The 22,854-nt window shown below is 36.4% G+C and overlaps 1 protein-coding gene across 1 annotated transcript in view; it reads right to left on the reverse strand.

Annotated features, from left to right (window-relative positions):
* Positions 1 to 22,854, reverse strand: part of TEX9 (testis expressed 9) — a 72,710-nt gene that overhangs the window by 16,594 nt on the left and 33,262 nt on the right. Inside the window, exons 8-9 of the mRNA XM_016428574.2 lie at positions 10,258 to 10,340; positions 9,586 to 9,759 (exon numbers count right to left, since the gene is read on the reverse strand). Of these exons, the coding sequence (XP_016284060.2) occupies positions 9,586 to 9,759; positions 10,258 to 10,340 (257 nt within the window). The remainder of the gene's footprint in view (positions 1 to 9,585; positions 9,760 to 10,257; positions 10,341 to 22,854) is intronic.

The following is a 22,854-nucleotide window of genomic DNA, read 5'->3' on the forward strand; positions in this document are numbered from 1 at the left end:
TACTTTGTCTATTTTGTTTGTTTTTTCAAAATACCAGCTTCTAGTCTTATTTATTAGTTCAATAGTTCTGTCACTTTTGATTTTATTGATTTCTCCCTTAATTTTTAGGATATCTAATTTGGTTTCCTTCTGGGGGGTTTTAATTTGTTCGCTTTCAAGTTTTTTGATTTGCATGTCCAATTCATTAACCTCTGTCCTTCCTAATCTGTTAATATATGAACTCAAGGATATAAATTTTCCCCTGAATACTGCTTTGGCTGCATCCCATAAAGTCTGAAAGGATGTCTCATCATTGTCATTGTCTTCAATGTTTCTATGATTTGTTCTCTAACTAACCAATTTTGGAGAATCATATTATTTAATTTCTAATTTGGCTCTCCATGTACCCTTACTGATCATTATTTTTATTGCCTTATGGTCTGAAAAGGTTGCATTTATTATTTCTGCTCTTTTGCATTTGTATGCCATGTTTTTATGACCTAGTATATGGTCAATCTTTGTGAATGCACCATGTGCTGCTAAAAAGAAGGTGTATTCTTTTTGTCCCTATTTGTTTTCTCCATATATCTATTAACTTTAATTTTTCTAAGATTTCATTCACTTCTTTTACTTCTTTCTTATTTATTTTTTGATTTGATTTATCTAAATTTGATAGTGGTATGTTCAGGTCTCCACTAGTATAGTTTTACTATCTATTTCCTCCTTCGATTCTTCTAGTTTCTCCATTAGAAATTTGGATGCTATACCATTTGGTGCATACATGTTGATTAGTGATATTTCCTCATTGTCTATACTTCCTTTTATCAGGATGTATTTACCTTCCTTATCCCTTTTAATCAGGTCTATTTTTACTTTGGCTTTGTCAGATATCATAATTGCAACTCCTACCTTCTTTCTATCAGTTGAGGCCCAATAGGTCTTGCTCCAACCTTTAATTCTGAGCTTGTGAATATCTACCCACCTCAGGTGTGTTTCTTGCAGACAACATATGGTAGGATTTTGGATTCTAATCCACTCTCCTATTTGCCTACATTTTATGGGAGTTCATCCCATTTACGTTCAAAGTTATGATTGTCACTTGTGAATTCCCTAGCATTTTGATATCCTCTCCTAGTCCTTTCTTCTTTTGCTATAACCTTTTGAACCAGTGGTTTCCTTTTAATCAATCCCCTTAATCCCCTCCCTTGATATGCTTCCCTTTCTTGTCCCTCCCTTTTTGTTCCCTTCTTGTTGGTTTTTTTAGGGTCTTCCCCCCTCTCCTCTCCCTTTTTGTACTCCCTCTCCCCTACTCCCCTTAGTTTACCCTTCTCCCTTACCCTGTAGGATAAGATAGAATTCAGGTTCCAAATGGATCTAGATGATCTTCCCTCTCCCAGTTGATTTCACTGAGAGTGAGGTTTAAGTATTAGCTATTAGCATTCTCTTCCTCTCCTTCTTATAAGAGTATTCTTCACCTCCTCTTCCCATGTATATCTTTGTGTGAAAAAAGATTCTTCTATTCATTTTATTTCTATTTCTTCAAGTATCTCTTGGTACCATCATTGATTCCCCCCTTTTACTTTTTTTTGTACATATCATCTTCTAGCCCTTAATGTTCCAATCTTTCCCTATGAGTGATTCTTCTAATTACTATAATTTCGAATACATTTTTGAGCTTTACAAATAACTTTCCCCATATGTTAATATTTATAATTTGATCTAATTGTAGCCCTTATAGAAGAGAGTTTGAATAAAGAAAAAAAACATTTTTTTCCTTTTCCCTTTCTTTCATATTTACCTTTTCATGTTTCTCTTGCTCTTTGTCTTTGGATATCAAATTTTCCCCTGAGTTCTGGTCTTTTCTTTACAAATACTTGGAAATCTTCTATTTTGTTGAATGCCCATGGAAGTATATAGTCAGTTTTGATGGATAGGTGATTCTTGGTTGAAGACCCAGTTCTCTTGCCTTTCTGAATATCGTGTTCCAGGCCTTGTGGTCTTTCAGTGTGGAAGCTGCCAGGTCTTGTGTGATCCTGATTGGTGTTCCTTGGTATTTGAATTGTCTCTTTTTGGCTTCTTGTAGGATTTTCTCCTTAGCTTGACAGCTTTGGAATTTGGCAACTACATTCCTGGGAGTTGTCTTTTGGGGATTTAGTGTAGAGGGTGTTCTATGAACTCTTTCAATGTCTATTTTGCTTCCTTGTTCTAGAACATCAGGGAAGTTTTCTTGGAGGATATCTTGTGTTATGATGTAAAGATTTCTGTTTATTTCTGGCTTTTCAGGTAGACCAATGAATCGCAGATTGTCTCTCCTTGCTCTGTTTTCCTGATCTGTCACCTTGTCAGTGAGATATTTTATGTTTTCTTCTAATTCTCAGTCCTTTGACTTTGCTTTATTAATTCTTCCTGTTTTGCAAGATCATTGTCTTCCAGTTGCCTAATTCTGGTCTTTAAAGACTGGTTTTCCTTTTCAGTTTGGTCTAGCCTGCTTTTTGAGGCTTCTAGCTGTTTCTCCAATTGGGAGTTCTTGTCCCTCAGACTGTTGTATTCTCTTTGCATTATTTCCCATTTTTCATGCCAGAAGGCTTCCATCTTTTTGATAACCTCCAATTTAAATTCTTCAAGAGCTTGTGAACAATTTTAATTTCTTTTGGAAGGTTTTGGAGCATTTATTTGGGTTTCCTCTTCTGTACTCTCACTAGTCTGTATTTTTCCTCCATAAAAACTATCCAAAGTCAATCCATTCTTCTTGCTTTTCTTGGTGTTGGGAAGTTGTTCCTGGGCACTGTTTGCCATCTCTATGGTTTTTCCTTCCCTTTCCAGTCAGAAATCTGAGTGAGGAGGGCTGGCTCTCTGTGCATGGAGCTAAGGAGCAAAGCTTTTGCCTCAGGAAAGTTCTCGATTCTCCACAGCTGTGCTACCTTCCTAGGGGCGCCCAAGGCTCCCCTGCCTGCCAGCGTTTTGGATGTTACCACTCTCAGGGGTAAGTCCTTGGTAATCTTAGTCAACTCCCAAGACCTATAGGTTGTAAAAAATAGACTCGAATACAGGACTACAATCCCCACGAACCTTTGCTCCACTTCCCCAGAATGACTTGTAATCTCACCTGGGCCGAGATCGAGAAGATATTTAAGCTGATTCAAAGGCTTTTGAGGGGCTTGGCTCTTTTTGGACTTCCGTTTTGGAGCAGGTGGTCTCTTGCGTGATGTGAAGTTATTTTGTCTAGGCCTCTGGCCTAGTCACATGTTTCTTACTTGTATATTCTTTAATCTTTAACCTTTAATAAACCTCTAAAAAATATAATACTCCTTGCAGAGAGAAACTAATTTCTACCTGCCTCAGTCTCCACATATTCCTAAATTCTAATCATTACAGTTGGCAACCTAATGAGGAAAAAAGAACTTTCAATCTTCTGATTTCTTTTCTGATCTTAAATTCAGTTTTAATATCTAGTACCTAGAAAAAAAAATTTTTTTTGAGCCATATCTCTCTGGCCAAGGTTTTCTACCCTCACAAAGCTGCTACAGGCTCCGGACCTGCTGCCCACCCCACCTGGCTCGGCCCCGCCGCTTCCTGCCTGCAGCCTGCAGCCCTGATCATCCTCACCTGGTACCTGGTCCCGGCCTTGCCCACCCCCGCAGCCGCTCCAGCTCCTGCTCCTGGCCTCTCAACGGCCCGCTGCCTGCCTATTTCTGAGCCCCAGACCCACGAGCATGACCCCAGTTGGCTCATCACCCAGATCCTTGGAGCAGATCACTCAGGACTCATTGCGACCAGCTGGTAACAGTATTGGCCATGTGGGTGGAGGGGAGAGAAGAGAGGGAAAGGAGAACGGGTAATTTTCCCTTAGGCTAAGCCTCCACATGGATGGGGGTATTGGCCACAGGGGTATCAGAGAGGGGAAAGAGAGAAAAGACTAGAGAGAAGAAACAGACTTTTCAAACAGAAACCTAAAAAGCAATGGGCTGTTTAAAAGGATTTTTGACTCTTCTGGCAATTTCATTGATTTTACCTGCCTGTCTGGGAGCAGACTCAGCCCAAAGATTCAACTTTGAATTTGAAAATGGGTGGCCCAGCGAACTGGAAGCCAGGCCCAGAGACGGGAGGTCTCTAGTTAAAATCTGGCCTCCAATGCTTCCCAGCTATGGGGCCCTGGACGGATCCCTTGAACCCCATAGCCTAGCCTTTACTACTCTACCTTCAGACAATAGACATTTAAATGGATAATTAAAAACAAACAAACAAAACCCAAGGAACTTTGAAGAGACTAAAGGCTATATTCTAAGGCATTTCAGACTCCAATGGTTTATAAAAAAATCTCTGTATTCTATTGCATTTTTTGTTTAAGGTTTAACTTTGTGATTTTAAGTTCATATATTACTGGATTCAATATTATTCTGCTTGAACTGAAGGTTGATTGAATTTATTTTGAATGTACTGAGTTTTGAAATTCTGTTGTTTTTCCCCTATAACTGTGTTGAACAAATATTGTTGTGAATAAGCCCATATATGAAAAAACAGCTTTTTTTTATTTTGCTGAGGATAGATGGACTTCAGAACTGGTTATAATTGTATTAACAACGTTTGGAAATTTTAATGTGCTAAATACCTCAAATGATTTGATTTTAAGGGTTTTTTAAATATGATTTTTGGAATTTTTTTTAACAATCTGGTTATTTTTGCCTGCCCCTACCATGAGGTAAGGCCCATTACAGTAGCTGAAGTGAAATGTATTTTATAAACCCCCAACCTTCCCACATGTGAATGGAAGTTGGGCAGTTAATCTCAGGGCATTTGTATCCCTATAAGCCTCCAAGAAAAAGGAGCACCCCTTTATTTATGCTCTTCAGCTCACTATTTTACTTCTACCAGAATGATATATAGATTTATTGATTATCTTCTAAACCCAAGATGAGTTTTACTTTGTTTTAAAAAATATGTTTAAATACCAAGGTTGAAGGATTGCTATGTTTGTAAAAATTGTGACAAATGTCCATCAATTCATAGGTTTTAAAAATGTCATACAGCAACTTATGTGAAATATGAAAGTGTGTTTGTTTGCTATTGTAATTAATTGGGCTATTGAGAATTTTGGGGATTTTGATATCTACATATTTGTACTACTGTATTTTTAAAAATGAAAAATTGTTAACCTTGTTCAATTCATTTGCCTTCTACTCACAGTGATACAAAGAGGCCAGATACAAAGAGGAAATGGATCTCATTTTTTGGTGAGAAAGCCTTGTATTTTATATTTTCTTAACTGATACAGAGTGTCAATGGTTATAAACTATATTTTTGAATTTTTAAAAGCTCTTTTATTAATATATATTTCTTGCATGTGCAATATACTTTTTCAGTTTTTTTATTATTTTTTCTCTCCTTTTTATATTTGAAGCACATGTCACCAGTATTAAGATTTTCTTTAACCTTTTGATTTTTAAGTTTAAGATACATTTGCTACGTGCCCTAAAAGGCTTGTGACTATAAAAATGATGCCACTAATTATTTAAATATATTATGGGACTTTGCTTAATGATTCTGTCTGATTCCAGGACAAGAGATACACACAAGAGCCATTTCATAGGGCCAAAGAAAGGCCAATCTAGGATGGATTGATGCACTTCTAGGCCAATACAAAGGTCTTGAACCTAGTGTGAAGACTCGAGGTTACTATGTTTAACATGTGTTAAGACATAGGCTTTCCTTGTATCCACACTCACCCTGAAGATACTCACAGACGAGTATCCCCGAAACCTTGGCTCCTACTTGGCTTCTATAATCTGGTCCCTTTCTTTTCTGCCTCTCATAGTGTGGTACCTTTCTGTAGTCCTGGCAATGACTGGGTAAATGCATCATTACTTAGATCATTTTGATTGGGCCCTGATTGAAAGACCTATTATAGATTTATTTTTCTTCTACTTGAAATTTTTACACATAAGACTTTGATAGTCTATATTTTCATCCAGAAATTTTTCTTTCCTTTTGATTTTTCTGATGTCTTTTTAATATCTCTTGCCAATTGATTCATATACCTCATACCTCAGCCATGCATCCCTAAGTGATCCCCCTTTTTTTTATATCACCCTCTTAACGGGGGGAATGTAAAAAAAATATCATTATTTAAATTGCAAAGTTTAAATTCCTTTTGAGAAGAATTTTAGGTAAAGAAGATGCTACTTCCCTGAATTCAGAAACTGAACTGTAGGAGAAGCCATCATGAAGAAGCCTCCAGACCACGAACTGCACAAAAATGAACTTTGGGTGTGGTTAATGAACATTTATTTGCATGCATACTTTCATGCCAAAGGGGACTGCCCCCTAACTGGCTTTCTGTCAATGCGTCCAGTAATTATTGGTTTTATTCTTTTCTTTCTCTTATCCTCAAATTATTGTAATCTTTAAATTGATTATGTTTTCATGATCCTTTGGAAAAAAATTAATTTTTTTGCAAACAATCAAAGGGGGGGGAATGTAAAAAATAGACTCGAATACAGGACTACAATCCCCACGAGCCTTTGCTCCACTTCCCCAGAATGCCTTGTAATCTCACCTGGGCCGAGATCGAGAAGATATTTAAGCTGATTCAAAGGCTTTTGAGGGGCTTGGCTCTTTTTGGACTTCCGTTTTGGAGCAGGCGGTCTCTTGCGTGATGTGAAGTTATTTTGTCTAGGCCTCTGGCCTAGGCACATGTTTCTTACTTGTATATTCTTTAATCTTTAACCTTTAATAAACCTCTAAAAAATATAATACTCCTTGCAGAGAGAAACTAATTTCTACCTGCCTCAGTCTCCACATATTCCTAAATTCTAATCATTACAAGGTGCCCCTTGCTCACTTCAGGGATGCCCTTCGCACACTTGTTGATTATGGTGCGCTGGTTCTGAGAGCCTAAGATCTGAGTTCCCCTGCCCACCTGCCGGGGTTTTGGGTGTTACTGCTTTCAAGGGTAAGTCCTTGGTGGTTTTAGTCAGCTCCCAAGACCAGGAGCTTCCCGTTGATCACTCCAGGGGTGCCCCTCCCTCCCTCATTGATTCTGGCACTCGCTGACTTTAACTCTGGCTCTGTAGGTGTGGTGGGGAAGGGTAGATCAGCTCAAGTTTGGGTAGGAGCTTTTTCGTTCTCTTATAGTGTGGAAATAAATGCCCGAATCCCACGTACCTTCAATGCTGCGCCCTACTGTAGAGACCCTCCGTTCTTATGAGGATGGTTTTTTGGGGGTCTTTTGAGGTCGTCTATATCGTTGGGTCTGAGGAGGGGAAGCGAGCCGCCATGTTTACCCGAAAGTCCCAGAAATACATCTTAACAGATACTATGGCTTGGTTAAATAGATGCTTACTGGGACAGCTAGGTGGCTCAGTAAATAGAAAGCCAGGCATAGAGAAGGAAGGTCTTGGGCTCAAATTTGGCTTTATGCACTTCCTAACTGGGTGACCCTGGGCAAGTCACTCAAACCCCATTGCCTAGCCCTTCCTGCTCCTCTGACTTGGAACCAAAACACAGTATTGGTTCTAGAATGGATGGTAAAGGGTTAAAAAAAGTGTGCTTAGCATTTTTATCTGAAGTCTTTGAAAAGTTTAGAGATGGGAAATAGATAATTAGAGATTCTAATGCAATAATGAATATAAATGAGTGGATGCTTATAAACAGAAATATAGTTCAGTCTGAAAACATTTGCTCATATTCTAAATTTCATAAATAACTAGAGAATAGATAACTTATATAAATAGGAATTGACCTATATCATTCATTCATTAGAAATGCATTTGCAAGCCCTGTGATGTGAACTAGGCATCATGCACCAAGGAAGACAAACTTACTTTAATGCTTCACAAGCATATAGGATTTTTGTCAGCACAATTACTCCCTTCACACCTTAACAGGAAATCTGCATAAATTCTTGTGACCAAGAAAATCATCCCTTAGTGAACAACTCTTCTAAACTCAGGTGGCAGCATGGTATGCTGCTGGAAAGAGCCTTGATGCCAGGGTTTGAGGACCTGAGTTCAAATTCCATCTCTGACTAGGGCTTTAACCTACTTAAACTCCTTGGGCTTCAGATTCCTCATCTATAAAATGAGAATGCTAGACCAGGCAATCTCTTCCAGCTCTTGATACATAATCTTGTGATCCTACAAACTTAGGTAAATGGCTGGTCAACCAAAAGACAGACATTCTATCACCTGACTTCATGTCCCAATTTGGTAAGACCTTGCTAGAGTCTTTACTCCACTGGCAAAGAACCTGAGGACCCAGGATCACCTCTGTCCTGTTATAAGGCATTAGCGTGGGACTTTTAGGGGAAGAGGCCACAAAAATAAACAAAACATAGCCCCTTTCCACAGGCAGCTTGCAATTTACCAGAAGAGATAAAACATGTACATCAACATAAAGAAAGTCAGTTATGTTACGGGCATAAGGGGTGCTAAACACTCACTTCTGAGTGAGGGGAATCAGAGAAAGCTCCCTGGAGGACGGAAGCTGGAGGCCGACTTGTGGCACTAGAAAGAAAAATAGCTCTTGAGGCTACATGAGCACAGGGTGATGCCATCATCAAACTGGGTACAGCCTGTCTAGAACAACACAATATGGGCACATTGAGGAAATTATTGAAACAGTGCAGCGGCTCTCACTCCCAACACAGACAGAGAAGTGAAGTGGCTTGCCCCTTGTCACATTGCTCGTAAAGGTGGGGCAGGTTGTGAATCTAGGTCTTCCTATCTCTAAACTGGCACTTCGAGCCCCCTCTTCTGTAGCAGTCAGGCCATAGCTATTTACTAAGAGCCAGGCCCTGAACTTAGCACTGTGGATACAAAGAGGCAAAAGACGGTGCTTGCCCTCAAGAAGCTTACCATCTAAGGGGCCAGAAGACAAGCGAAGAAATATGTGCAAAAACTACATGCAGGACAAAGAGAGAAGGCATTAGAATTAGGAGGGGTTGGGAAAGGCAACCTCAAGAAGGTGGGATTATAGTGAGATTTAAAGGAAGCCAGCAGGCAGAGATGAAGAGGGAAAACATTTCAGGCTTGAAAGGCAGCCAGTAAAAATGCTCAGAGCTAAGAAATGGACATTTAACAAAATTCTCTACACCATAAAGTTTTTTTCTGAGCTGTCGTGGATGATAGATAAACTGTCTTTTAAAATTTTACTAATAAGAGAAAAACTAATTGTGTAAGATTTAAAGAATTTTTAAGATTTAAAGAATTTAAAGAAATTATATATTATATAAGCACTCCCAAAGTTAGCATATGACACTGATGAAATATGATCTCAACATGTTTATTATTTACTTTCAATGTTGGGATATATAACTCCTAGATTGCTTAAATTTATGATATACCTCATCTGGTATTTTTATTGCTTTGATGTTAACATGAAAAAGTTTAAAAAAATATTTGAAATACTTATTCTCATTAATCACGTGAGCATAGTAAATCTTCTGCCTCTTGGGTGAAACATATCCCTTGCCATCTTATGGAAAAAGAATCCTAAGTAAATATTGAGTGAACAAGTAATTGTACAACAAAATTTGCTATCTATAAAAGTATGAATGTTTAATGATTTTAGGCTCTTTTTGCCCTTAGATGAAGAATGCAAAAGTATTACCTTCTCAACTGCAGTTAGCTGTTGCTGAAGTCCATCACATTTTTTGTTTAATTCCTCTGAAAGCATTTTATATTTTTCAATCTGAGATTGTTGAATATTTATTGTTCGTTCCATTCTAACACGTTCTTCATTGATATCTTTAAGAGAGGCTTTTAAATTTCTTGTTTCATCCTCCTATAGTTAAATAGTTATAGATTAGTTTATGTGAAAAGAACCTATGTGATTTCAAAAGAGATTTATAGTACAACATATAAATAAAAGAACTTTATATAACATTGTGTGGTATGTACATAACTCTTTCCTGAAGAACATCAAACTATCAACATTTATCTTTAAAAACCAAAGTTCCATCCAAGTCAAATAACAAGCATATAACTCTAATTTAGAAGATTTTAATTTGAAATCTCATACTAAAAATTTTTTTTACTTCCATGAAACATTAAAAAATTTCAGAATGCAAATTGAATAAGGTTTGATGTTTATATGCAACTTTGTGTTCAAAATTTGAAGCCTAGTGAAATGAATATAACCCTCAAAATTTAATTATAATTTGAGCTAGAGAATATACTATATAAAAATAAGTATAATGACTATTTAGGACAAGTATATTTTACATACATGGACACAATAATTTACTTAGAGATGAAATTCTAAGAGTCTACAAATATTTACCTTTTTATTGCAATCATATACAAGACTATCCAGTTCCTCCTGCATGACCCGGAGCTTTGCCTTTAGAAATCTGATCTGGGCCTCTGTGAATTTAAATAATTATATTTAATACTTTTAAACCTGTGACTTCTTTTGACATTTCTATTCTCTTACTAAACAATCCACTTTCCTCACCTTAATTTTTTTCATCTATAGCAAACCTCTGGAGTTCATAAAGTACATACCTTTGAAAGTGAATGTATTAGGTACATAATATACTAAAGCAAACAAACATAGAATCTTAGTGTTTGATTAGCCCAAAGATATATTAAATGGGTAAGAACTATTTGACAAAAACTACTGGGAAAACTAAGCAGAAGACTGAACAACTGATGCAGAAATTAGACTTAAGACCAAAACCTCACACTATATATCAAGATAAGATCCAAACTGATCTAATCTAGAGAGAAAAAGCCACATTCTAAACAAATTAGAGGAAAACAAAAGAGATTACATTTCAGGTCTATGGATAGGAGGATAATTCATTCCCAAATAAGAGATAGGGAAGATCACAGAAGAAAAAATGGATGATTTTGATTACATGCAACTAAATTTTTTTTTCTTCAATAAAAATCATTGTAGTCAAAATTAGAAGAGAAACAGAAAAATAGGGGGGAATATTTGCATCAAATTTCTCTGAGAGTCTCTTTTCCAAAACATATAGAGAACAGATTCAAAAGCATAAGATCAGGGCAGCTAGGTGACTCAGTAGATTTAGAGTCAGGCCTAGAGACAGGAGGTCCTGGGTTCAAATTTGATCTCAGACACTTCCTAGCTGTGTGACTTAATCACTCTTCTGCCATGAAACCAATATATAGTATTGACTCTAAGATGGAAGGTAAGGTTTTTCAAACAAGCCAGAAAATTAAAAAAAGTATAAGAACAAGAGCCATGTGCTAAAAGACAAATTGTTAAAGAACACGCAATTTTTTTTTACCAATTATATGTAGTAACAATTTTCAACATACTTATTCAGAAATTATAAGATCAAAATCATCTCCCTCTCTCCCTTCTCTCTCCACTTCCCAGAACCAATAAGCAATTTGATCTGGGGTTTACATGTATTATCATGCAAAACACTTCCATATTGGTCATTGTTGTATGATCTGATCTGCCTTCAGATTCCAACATTTCTTTCTCTGGAGGAGGATAGCACTGTTTGTTATAAGTCCCTCAGAACTATCCTGGATCATTGCATTGCTGAAAGCAGACAAATCTATCACAACCGATCCTTCCACAATATTGCTATTATAGTGTATAATATTCTCCTGGTTCTGCTTATTTCACTCTGCATCAGCTCATGTACGTCTTTCCAACTTTTTCTGAAATCATCCTGTTCATTATACAATAGTATTTCATCACAATCACATACCACAATTTGTTCAGCCATTCTCCAATTGATGGAATTCCCTCAATTTCCAATTCTTTGCCTACTATAAAAGAGCTATTTTAAATATTTTTTGTACAAGTAGTCCCCTCCCCCATGCTTTTTATCTCTTTGGAATTGTAAAAATTAAATTTAATCTCAAATAATAAAAATATTTTTAGAGATTTATTAATGATCATTAGAAGTAAAGAAATGAAAAGTGAAATGGGATTTTGGGGAAGATAAAGTTTTAAGGAAGGGATCACAGTTATATAAACAGTTGTATTAACTAAAAGGGTAAGGAATGACAAGGGATGAGGGACCAACTTACTTTTACCCACCCAGATATTTAACTCACTAAGGTTTCTAATCTAAGCTTAACTTAACTAACTAAAGGGTAAATAAAAGATAAAGTCCAAAAGGGGCCCAGATTCTCACAAACTCCAGAGTCCTTGGTAGGGTCAGACTGAAGAATCCAGATGTAGGGTCCTTACAAGATCCAGGAAGGAAGGAAGTTCACACCCAAATCACATCTGTCCACCAGAGTGAATGGGGAAATCACACTCAACTTTTTTCTTGAGGATAACTTGGATTAGCAGCTTCAAAGATGATCTCTTCAGGGAGACTCTCACTCTGTCTGTGAATCCCAGCTTCAGAGAGACAGTTGTTAGCTGCTGACCCAGCCAGCTCTGCAGAATCTTGGCTTGAGGGCTGTCAATCAGCTTTGCAAATTCCCTAACTACAATCCCCCCTTTGCACAAAGCCGAAATTGTGTTAAAAACATGATTTTGGCATTTGTGCACTAACATGCTTACATATTACTTAACCTAAAATATCTACCCAAAATAACAAACAATCTATACTCAACTATCTTATCCTATTTAATACTATCCTATTCTAGGGATTTAATCAAGGAAAGGAAAAAGGGAATTAAATAATGAACAACTAAAAATTCCAACACATAGATTAACATATTCAAAAGCAAAACAAGTAAATAACACCAAAAGCAAAAGATAAACACAACTTTCATGCAAAACATTAAAATCATAAAATACTACTCTTATCAACTAATACAGAGACTTCTTCTACTATTGCAATGCATAAACATTAAACTTAGAGAAAAAATTTTTGGAAAAATACAATAAACACAACATTACATAAGTTTTTTTAAAAAATTAAACCAAATCATCAAACTCACTTTTGCAAAATACATTTAACAATATATAAAATGAAACATAAGTTATCTATTTACATAAATCATACATGTATACACACATATAATACACACAATATGTGCATGTATGATATACACATACCTATACTTCATATTTACACATGTTACATGTAGACACATATACATACACTATAATATAATTAATTTTACAATCCTGTTATACACACAACATATATTTACATATGTATTTACAATTTTTGTGTAATATGTGATATTATACATCATTTGTGCTATGTATGATGCAATGTATTTTGTATTGTAGTTCAGCATCTTACCTTATCTTATTTATCTTAAACTCTAAATCTTATTAAACTAAAGCCCTATCTCCTAAAATCTTTTAAAAGTAATCTCACCTACCTATATTCCTATACTAAACTAAGTAGCTAACTAATTTTTTGTTAGTAACCAACTACTGTATCATTAATTGTAACATTGTTAGTATCTAAATATACATTGTTTTACTCATTTAACTAGTGATTCAATGTAACCTATGTTTATGTGTTCGTGTATATGTGTTTTTTATGTTGTTATTCATGCTATGTTTTGTTGTTATGTTAGTGTTATGTCAGTGTTATTGTTGCATGCCATATGCTTACCACAACTTCAGATCTTTCCTTCTCATATCACCTTTTTTCCCCCCATTTGAATAAGTTTATTTAGTCAATATAGAACATTATTCCTTGGTTACAATGATTATATTATTTCCCTCCCTCCTCTCCATGCACACTTGCCGCAGCCAATGCGCAATTTCATTGGGTATTACTTGTGTCCTTGATCAGAACCCATTTCTATGTTGTTGTTTACACTAGGATGTTCATTTAGAGTCTACATCCCCAACTACATCCCTTTAACTCATGTATTCAAGCAGTTGTTTTTTTCTGGTGTTTTTACTCCTACTGTGTTTCCTCAGGATGTGGATAGTGGTTTTTCTTGTAGGTTCCTCCAAGTTGTTCAGGGTCATTGCATTGTCACTAATGCAGAAGTCCAGTTCATTCAATTGTACCACAGTGTATCAGTCTCTGTGTACAATGTTTTCCTGGTTCTGCTCCTCTCACTCTACATCAATTCCTGGAGGTTGTTCCAGTCCCTATGGAATTCCTCCAGTTTATTATTCCTTTGAGCACAATAGTATTCCAACACCAACATATACCACAATTTGTTCAGCCATTCCCCAATTGAAGGGCATCCCCTCATTTTTTGCCACCACAAAGAGAGCAGCTATGAATATTCTTGTACAAGTCTTTTTCCTTATTATCTCTTTGGGGCACAAATCCAGTAGTGCTATGGCTGGATCAAAGGGCAGACAGGGCATAGTTCCAAATTGCCCTCCAGAATGTTTGGATCAATTCACAACTCTACCAGCAATGCATGAATGTCCCAATTTTGCCACATACCCTCCAGCATTCATTACTTTCAGTTGCTGTCATGTTAGCCAACCTGATAGGTGTGAGGTGATACCCCAGAGTTGTTTTGATTTGAATCTCTCTGATTATAAGAGATTTAGAACACTTTTTCATGTGCTTATTAATAGTTTTGATTTCCTTAACTGAAAACTGCCTATTCATGTCCCTTGCCCATTTATCAATTGGAGAATGGCTTGATTTTTTGTACAACTGGTTTAGCTCTTTATAAATTTGAGTAATTAGACCTTTGTCAGAGGTTTTTGTAATGAAAATTGTTTCCCAATTCCTTGCTTCCCTTCTAATTTTGGATGCATTAGTTTTGTTTGCACAAATACTATTTAATTTGATATAATCAAAATTATTGATTTTACATTTTGTGATTTTTTCTAGCTCTTGCTTGGTTTTAAAGTCTTTCCTTTTGCGAAGATCTGACAAGTATACTATTCTGTGTTTGCCTAATTTGCTTATAGTTTCCTTCTTTATATTCAGGTTATTCACCCATTCTGAGTTTATCTTGGTGTAGGGTGTGAGATGTTGATCAAAACCTAATCTCTCCCATACTGTCTTCCAATTTTCCCAGCAGTTTTTATCAAGTAGTGGGTTTGATCCCCAAAACTGGGATCTTTGGGTGTGTCATAGACTGTCTTGTTGAGGTCATTTACCCCAGGTCTATTCCACTGATCCTCTTTTCTGTCTCTTAGCCAGTACCAAATTGTTTTGACAACCACTGCTTTATAGTATAGTTTGAGATCTGGGACTGCAAGTCCTCCTTCCTTTGCATTTTTTTCCCATGATTTCCCTGGATATCCTTGATCTTTTGTTCTTCCAAATGAATTTTGTTATGTTTTTTTTCTAATTCAGTAAAGAAGTTTTTTGGTAGTTCAATGGGCATGGCACTAAATAAATTAATTTGGGTAGGATTGTCATTTTTATTATGTTAGCTCATACCACCCATGAGCAATCATTGTTTTCCCAATTGTTTAGATCTAGTTTTAATTGTGTGGAAAGTGTTTTGTAGTTGTGTTCATATAGTTCCTGTGTTTGTCTCAGCAGATAGATTCCTAAGTATTTTATATTGTCTAGGGTGATTTTAAATGAAATTTCTCTTTCTAATTCTTGCTGCTGAAATGGGTTGGAGATATATAGAAATGCTAATGACTTGTGTGGGTTTATTTGGAATCCTGCAACTTTGCTAAAATTGTTGATTTTTTGACTAGCTTTTTGGTTAATTCTCTAGGATTCTTTAAGTAAACTATCATATCATCTGCAAAGAGTAATAGCTTGGTCTCCTCATTGCCAATTTTAATACCTTCAATTTCTTTTTCTTCTCTAATTGCTACTGCTAGTGTTTCTAGTACAATGTTAAATAACAGAGGTGATAATGGGCATACTTGTTTCACTCCTGATCTTATTGGGAAGGCTTCTAGTTTATCCCCATTGCAGATGATGTTGGCTGATGGTTTTAAATAGATACTGTTTATTATTTTTAGGAAAGACCCTTCTATTCTTATGCTTTCCAGTGTTTTCAATAGGAATGGGTATTGTATTTTGTCAAAGGCTTTTTCTGCATCTATTGAGATAATCATGTGATTTTTGTCAGTTTGCTTGTTAATATGGTCAATTATGTGTATGGTTTTCCTAATATTGAACCATCCTTGCATTCCTGGTATGAATCCTATCTGGTCATAGTGAATAACCCTTGTGTTGACTTATTGGAGTCTTTTTGCTATTATCCTATTTAAGATGTTTGCATCTATATTCATTAAGGAGATTGGTCTATAGTTTTCTTTCTCTGTTTTTAACCCACCTGGCTTTGGGATCAGTACCATATTTGTGTCATAAAATGAATTTGATAGAACTCCTTCTTTGCTTATCCTGTCAAATAGTTTGTATAATATTGGGAATAGTTGTTCTTTCAATGTTTGATAGAATTCATTTGTGAATCCATCTGGTCCTGGGGATTTTTTCTTAGGGAGATCTTTGATGGCCTGTTCAATTTCTATTTCGGATATGATGTTGTTTAGGTATTCTGTTTCTTCCTCTGTTAGTCTAGGCAATTTATATTTTTGTAAATATTCATCCATATCACCTAGATTGGCATATTTATTGCCATATAATTGAGCATAGTAGTTTTTAATGATTGCCCTAATTTCCTCTTCATTAGAGGGGAGGTCTCCCTTTTCATCTTGGATACTGTCAATTTGGTTTTTTTCCTTTCCTTTTTTAAATTAGATTGACTAGAAATTTGTCTATTTTATTTGTTTTTTTCAAAATACTAGCTTCTAGTCTTATTTATTAAATCAATAGTTCTTTGACTTTTGATTTTATTAATTTCTCCTTTGATTTTTAGGATCTCTAATTTAGTCTTCAGCTGAGGATTTTTAATTTGTTCACTTTCTAGTTTTTTAATTTGCATGCCCAATTCATTGACTTCTGCCCTCCATAATTTGTTAATATATGAACTCAAGGATATAAATTTGCCCTCGAGTACTGCTTTGGCTGCATCCCATAGATTTTGAAAGGATGTCTCATCATTGTCATTTCCTTAAATGAAGGTATTAATTGTTTCTATTATTTGTCCTTTAACCAGTTTTGGAGAAACGTATTATTTAATTTCCAATTTTTGATTTACCTCTCCATGTACCCTTACTAATTATTATTTTCATTGCACTGTGATATGAGAAGGTTGCATTTATTATTTTCTGCTCTTTTGCATTTGTTTGCAATGTGATCAATTTTTGTGAATGTACCATGTGCTGCTGAAAAGAAGGTATATTCCTTTTTGTTCTTATTTATTTTTCTTCACATGTCTACTAACTATTTTTTCTAAGATTTCATTCACTTCTCTTACCTCCTTATTTATTTTTTGGTTTGATTTATCTAGTTCAGATAGAGGAAAGTTCAGGTCTCCCACTAGTATAGTTTTTCTATCTATTTCATCCTCGAGCTGCACTAGTTTCTCCTTTAGAAATTTGGATGCTATGCCATTTGGTGCATACATGTTGAGTACAGATATTTCCTCATTGTCTATATACTGCTTTTTATCAGGATGTAATTACCTTCCCTATCTCTTTTAACTAGATTTATTTTTACTTTGGCTTTATCAGATATCATGATTGCGACTCCTGCCTTCTTTTTATCAGTTGATGCCCAATAGTTTGGGCTCCATCCTCTTACTTTTACCCTATGCGTATCTACCTTCCTCATGTATGTTTCTTGTAGACAGCATATGGTAGGGTTTTGGATTCTAATCCACTCTGCTATTCGCTTGCGTTTTATGGGCGAGTTCATTCCATTCACATTCAGAGTTATGATTACTAGCTCTGTATTTCCCAGCATTTTGATTTCTACTCCTGATCCTGCCTTTTCTTCTTTCACTATTTCCTTCTACACCAATGTTTGTTTTTAATCAGTCCCCCTAGTTCCCATTCTTATTTTATTTCCCTTTCTACCCCCTCCCTTCTTATTATCCCCCTTATTTTCCCTTGTAGTCTTTCTAAAATTACCCACACACACACCCTCTCCCTCCCTTGTACTGCTTCCCTCCCCACCAGTCCATTTGTTACCCTTCTACTCCCCTATAGGGTGCAAGTCTATTCTCTGCCCCAGTGGATTGTTATTCCCTCTTTGGGTCAATTTCAATGTACATAAGAGTTGAGTATTTCCTATCTCCAACCTCTTTACCCTTCCAGTGTATTGATGTTCTCCCCCCTCCTGGCATGAGCTTCTTTGTGACATATAAATTTACCCCCATTTGTTTCTTTTCCCATTTCTTTTAGTATTAACCTCTTTTTTTAGCTTTAGTTGTGTGTATACATATATACACATGTATATGTATTTATGCATGCATATATCTATAAACCTATTTATTTGTTGTCTTTTCATTCTATACAGTTTGTCACTGTTCCCTCTAAGTGTAATCTTCTAGCTGCCCAGGTGATAACAACAGTTTTTAAGAGTTACCAATGACCTCTTTTCTTATAGGGATACATATAGTTTTAACTTATTGAGTCTCTTAAAAATTTTGTTGTTGTTGTTTTGTTTTGTTTTTCTTTTTTCCCTCTTTTTCAATTACTTTTTTGATGATTCTCTTGAGTTCTGTGATTGGACATCAAATTTTCTGTTCAGGTCTGGTCTTTTCTTTGCAAATTCTTGGAATTCTTCTATTTTGTTGAATGGCCATACTTTCCCCTGTAAGAATATAGTCAGTTTTTCTGGGTAGTTGATTCTTGGTTGTAGACCTAGTTTCCTTGCTTTCCGGCATATCATATTACATGCCTTTTAGTCCTTCAGTGTGGATGCAGCCAAATCCTGCATTATCCTCACTATGGCTCCATGATATCTGAATGACTTCTTCTTGGTAGCTTGTAATATCTTTTCTTTGGTCTGATAGTTCTTGAATTTGGCTATAACATTCCTAGGTATTGTCAGTTGGGGATTAAATACAGGAGGTGATCTGTGGAGTCTTTCAATCTCCACTTTTCCCTCTTGTTCTAGAATATTGGGGCAGTTTTCTTGAATAATTTCCTGTAGTATTGTGTCCAGGCTTTTTCTTTTGTCGTGGTCTTCTGGTAGACCAATGATTCTTAAATTGTCTCTCCTCAAACCATTTTCTAAATCCTCTGTTTTGTGAATGAGATGCTTCATATTTTCCTCAAATTTTTCATTCTTTTGGTTTTTTTTAATAGCGTCCTGCTGCCTTGTGAGGTCACTTCATACTAGTTGTTGTATTCTGGTTCTTAAAGACTGGATTTCATCCCTGGCTTTTTGGTCATCCTTCTCTTTCTGGTCTGATTTTTCTATGGAGGTTATCTTTCCTCCTCTTTCCTTCATCTTTCATCTCCTTTGCCTCATCTTTCATCTTCATTGTCTCATTTTCCAGCTGGTTGATTTTGGCTTTCAAAACACTATTTTCTCATTTTAGTTCAAGTGCTTATGTTTCCAGATGACTTATCTTAGTTTTTAAGTTCTTTTCCCAATTGTCTTCAGCCTCTCTTAATTGTGTTTTGAATTGCATTTTGAGTTCTTCCAAAGCCTGTATCCAATTCGCTGGGATTTCTGATTTATTATTTGCTGATCCCTCCCCCTCTGTTCCGTTCGCTGTATAGAAGCTGTCTATTGTAATTTCTTTCTTCTTTTTCTGTTGTTTGATCATATTCACTCCTTCTTTGCTCCCTGTATTTGTCTGTGCTCTTGCTCCTCTCATTTTTTTGGTTTTGGGGGCTTCTGACAGTCTTCCCTATTGGAGATTTGACAGAAGATCTCTTGGTGTAGTCTCTGGGGGAGGGTTGTTGGGGTTTGGTCTTCCCTGACCTCTGGAGGCTTTTGATTGGATTAAAGTCCAGCAGTCAAAGAGGGAGGGGTGTGGAGTCTGGGTTTCCCTGAGTTCTGAAGACTTTTGATGGGATTAAGTTCAGCTGGGTTGGGCTGGGTGTTCTCTGAGGCCAAAACCTTCCGGAAGACTGGAGCAAATATGGAGAATCTCCACAGCTCTGGCCAGGCTGCCAACTCTATGCTCCTTCTCCAGCTCCTTCCCTGCCATCTCTGTTTGACGATCTGAGCTTGGCACAGCCCTGCCCGCAAGGTACACCCTCCAGACCAGCACTTTTGCCCACCCAGAGGTTCCCGCTGCCACTGGAGGCTCAGTGCTCTAGGTTGGTGGGGGGAGGGGTCCTGGGACCTTTCTTCTGCCTTTCCCTTAAACCCAAGTGTTCTCAGATTCTGGCTTTTGGGGGGGGGGAATACCTTTTGAATTGAGTCCAGCAGGAGGGTTCCCGCCTCTGTCTTGTTGTTAGGTTTGATTTTCAGTCCTTTGGGGTCATTCAGTTTGTGATCGGCAAGGAAGGGTGTTCAGAGGTCTGAACTTCTGCTCCTTCTAGGCTGCCATCTTGACTCTGCCTCCCTCATCTCATCTTGATTGAAGAGTTCTTCACCAAATTCATTGTAGTAAAATGTAATCATAAATGCTTGTGAATTTTTGTTATTTTGTGTTATAGTACCTTAGTTTACCCAAATTCCTTAAAATCATTAGTCCATTTATCACTTGATCCTCTTCATTGCAAATTTCTTACAAAGTCTTTATCTTTTTAATATTTATAAGTTTTTCAGTCTTTTACAATGTCCATTAATTTCTTGAATTCTCCTCTTCATCTGCATTGTCCTCTTCCATCCAAATTTCCACTTCCACTGGAATGATCCTCTCCTTATTGATCTTTCTGACTGAAGACTCTACGTGATGCATGAATCTCAGTTTTCCACAATTTATTCTTCTTCATTTTCTTCCTCAATAATTTGTACACTTTCATTATTAATTCCATGAGCTAATTTTATATGTGAACAATACCATGAATCTCTTTTTTACTTTTACTGATGAAGGTGAATGTAACACAATTGTATAAGGACCTACCCAACTCTCTTGTGTTGCTGATATTTTAGCAAAAATTTTTACATATACCATACATCACCTGGTTGAAAATTATGAAGAGAATCCAATGGACCAGATTGGATCAATACTCCCATATCATGCAGTTATCTAAGCCATTGTTGTAATGCACCTAAATATGAAGCAAGTTGACAATCTCCTCCTAAGAGAGATGTATAAACAGTCTTACAAGTTTTTGCCTGCAATAGAGCATGTCCAAAGAGCATTTCATAAGATGATATATATAAATCTGCTCTTGGTCTTGTACATAGGTAAAACAAAGCTATGGGAAGAATAGCTGGCCATTTTAGATGAGTTTCATCACAAATTTTTCCCACCATAGTCTTGAGTACCCTATTCATACACTCCACTTGACCTGAACTTTGTGGATGTTAAGGAACATTATATTTAGATATTATTCCTAGATTCTCATAGACTCTTTTCAGAATATTTTATGTAAAATGAGATCCTTTATCAGAATCTATGGTAATTGGCACACCAAGCCTAGGAACAATTTCCTTAAGTAACACTTTCACCACAAAACTATATTAGTATCATATGGAAAAGCTTCAGGCCATTTTGTTCATCTGTCAACAATTACAAAACAAAACTTGTATCTTCCAATTTTTGGCATGCTGATGTAATCAATTTGCAAACTCTCTAATGGACAATATGATAAAGGTCTACCACTCAAACATTTCTGTCTGAATGCACCTTGATTCAATTTTTGGCAAGCAGAACAACTAGTACAGGTCTTATTTGCTATAGTACTTATTCCTGGAGCTACCCATTGTCTTTTCACAGAGTCTACTACAGTTTGAGTACCAAATAACCTGTTGTGTGGATGGCTTGACATAACACAACTAGGTATACAAGTCTTTTGGTAACTCTTTCCTTGCACCAAATTTCTCCTTCCACTTCTCAATTTCTCAGTCTACATGAGTTCTTTCTAAGTCATCAGACTCAATAGTTGACAAAATCATTACATACTCTGGAGCATTCCTACCTGCAAATTTTGCAGTGATATCAGCTCTATGATTTCCTTTAGAGACTGAATCTATCTCTGCCACAAGTATGAGTTCTACAATGGATCACCGCTAGCTGTTTAGGTTTTTGGACAGCATCCAACAACTCAATTATTATTTCTGCATGAGCAACTGGTTTTCCCAATGCAGTAATAAAACCTCGTTGTTTCCAGATCTTTCCTGTAGCATGACATACAGGAAATACATACCTTGAGTCTGTATAAACATTTTTACTTTTACCCTCAGCTAGAAGAAATGCTTGCTTCAAAGTCCCCAACTCTGGCCCTTGAGCACTAAGCCACACTACAGTGTCTCAAATTCTATGACCAATGCAGCACCTGTACATCTAATTCCATTATACATATATGAAGATTCATCAGTGAATAACACCAAGTCTGGATTTTCAATAGGAGTCTTTTAAATCCATCCTAGGCATATCTACTAGATCTACTACTTCTACACACTCATGTAATAGTTCACCCTTCTTTGGCAAATCAGAAAGAAGTGTAGCTGGATTTAATACACTACACCTCCCCAACTGGATGTTCTCACTATCTAGGAGTATAATTTCATACTGAGATATTTGTTGATCTGAATAAGCTTGAGTACGAAATTTCCTCATTAGTGCTTCTATTTAATGTGAACAATATACAGTCAATGGACATCCCAAAACTAAATCTGCTGACTTCTGGACTAACACAGTTGCAGCTTCGACACTCCTTAGACAAGGAACTGTACTAGCAGCTATTGGATCAAGCTAACAACTGTAATATCCAATTGGACAATAACTTTGTCCTAAAGTCTGTGGCAGTCCCCCAGATACAATACCTTTAGTTTCATTTACAAACAGTTGAAATGGTTTTGTATAGTCTGGGATACTCAAAACTGGGGCAGATAAAATGGCTTCTTTAAGTTTACTTAAGGCTTGCAGATGTTCAGGCTTTATTTCAGAGAGGTTCTGGTTCAGTATTCCTGGTTAAATCGGTTAAACATTTTTTTAATTCACTATATCCAGGTATCCATTGCCTACAGAAACCAGTTGTTCCAAGAACAGCTCTGAGTTGCTTTTTGGTCTTAGCAGCACTCAGTTTCAGGATATATGCTATTCT

The sequence above is a fragment of the Monodelphis domestica genome, chromosome 1 (genome assembly GCF_027887165.1).
Source record: "Monodelphis domestica isolate mMonDom1 chromosome 1, mMonDom1.pri, whole genome shotgun sequence".
In the NCBI taxonomy this organism is placed as follows: Eukaryota; Metazoa; Chordata; class Mammalia; order Didelphimorphia; family Didelphidae; genus Monodelphis; species Monodelphis domestica.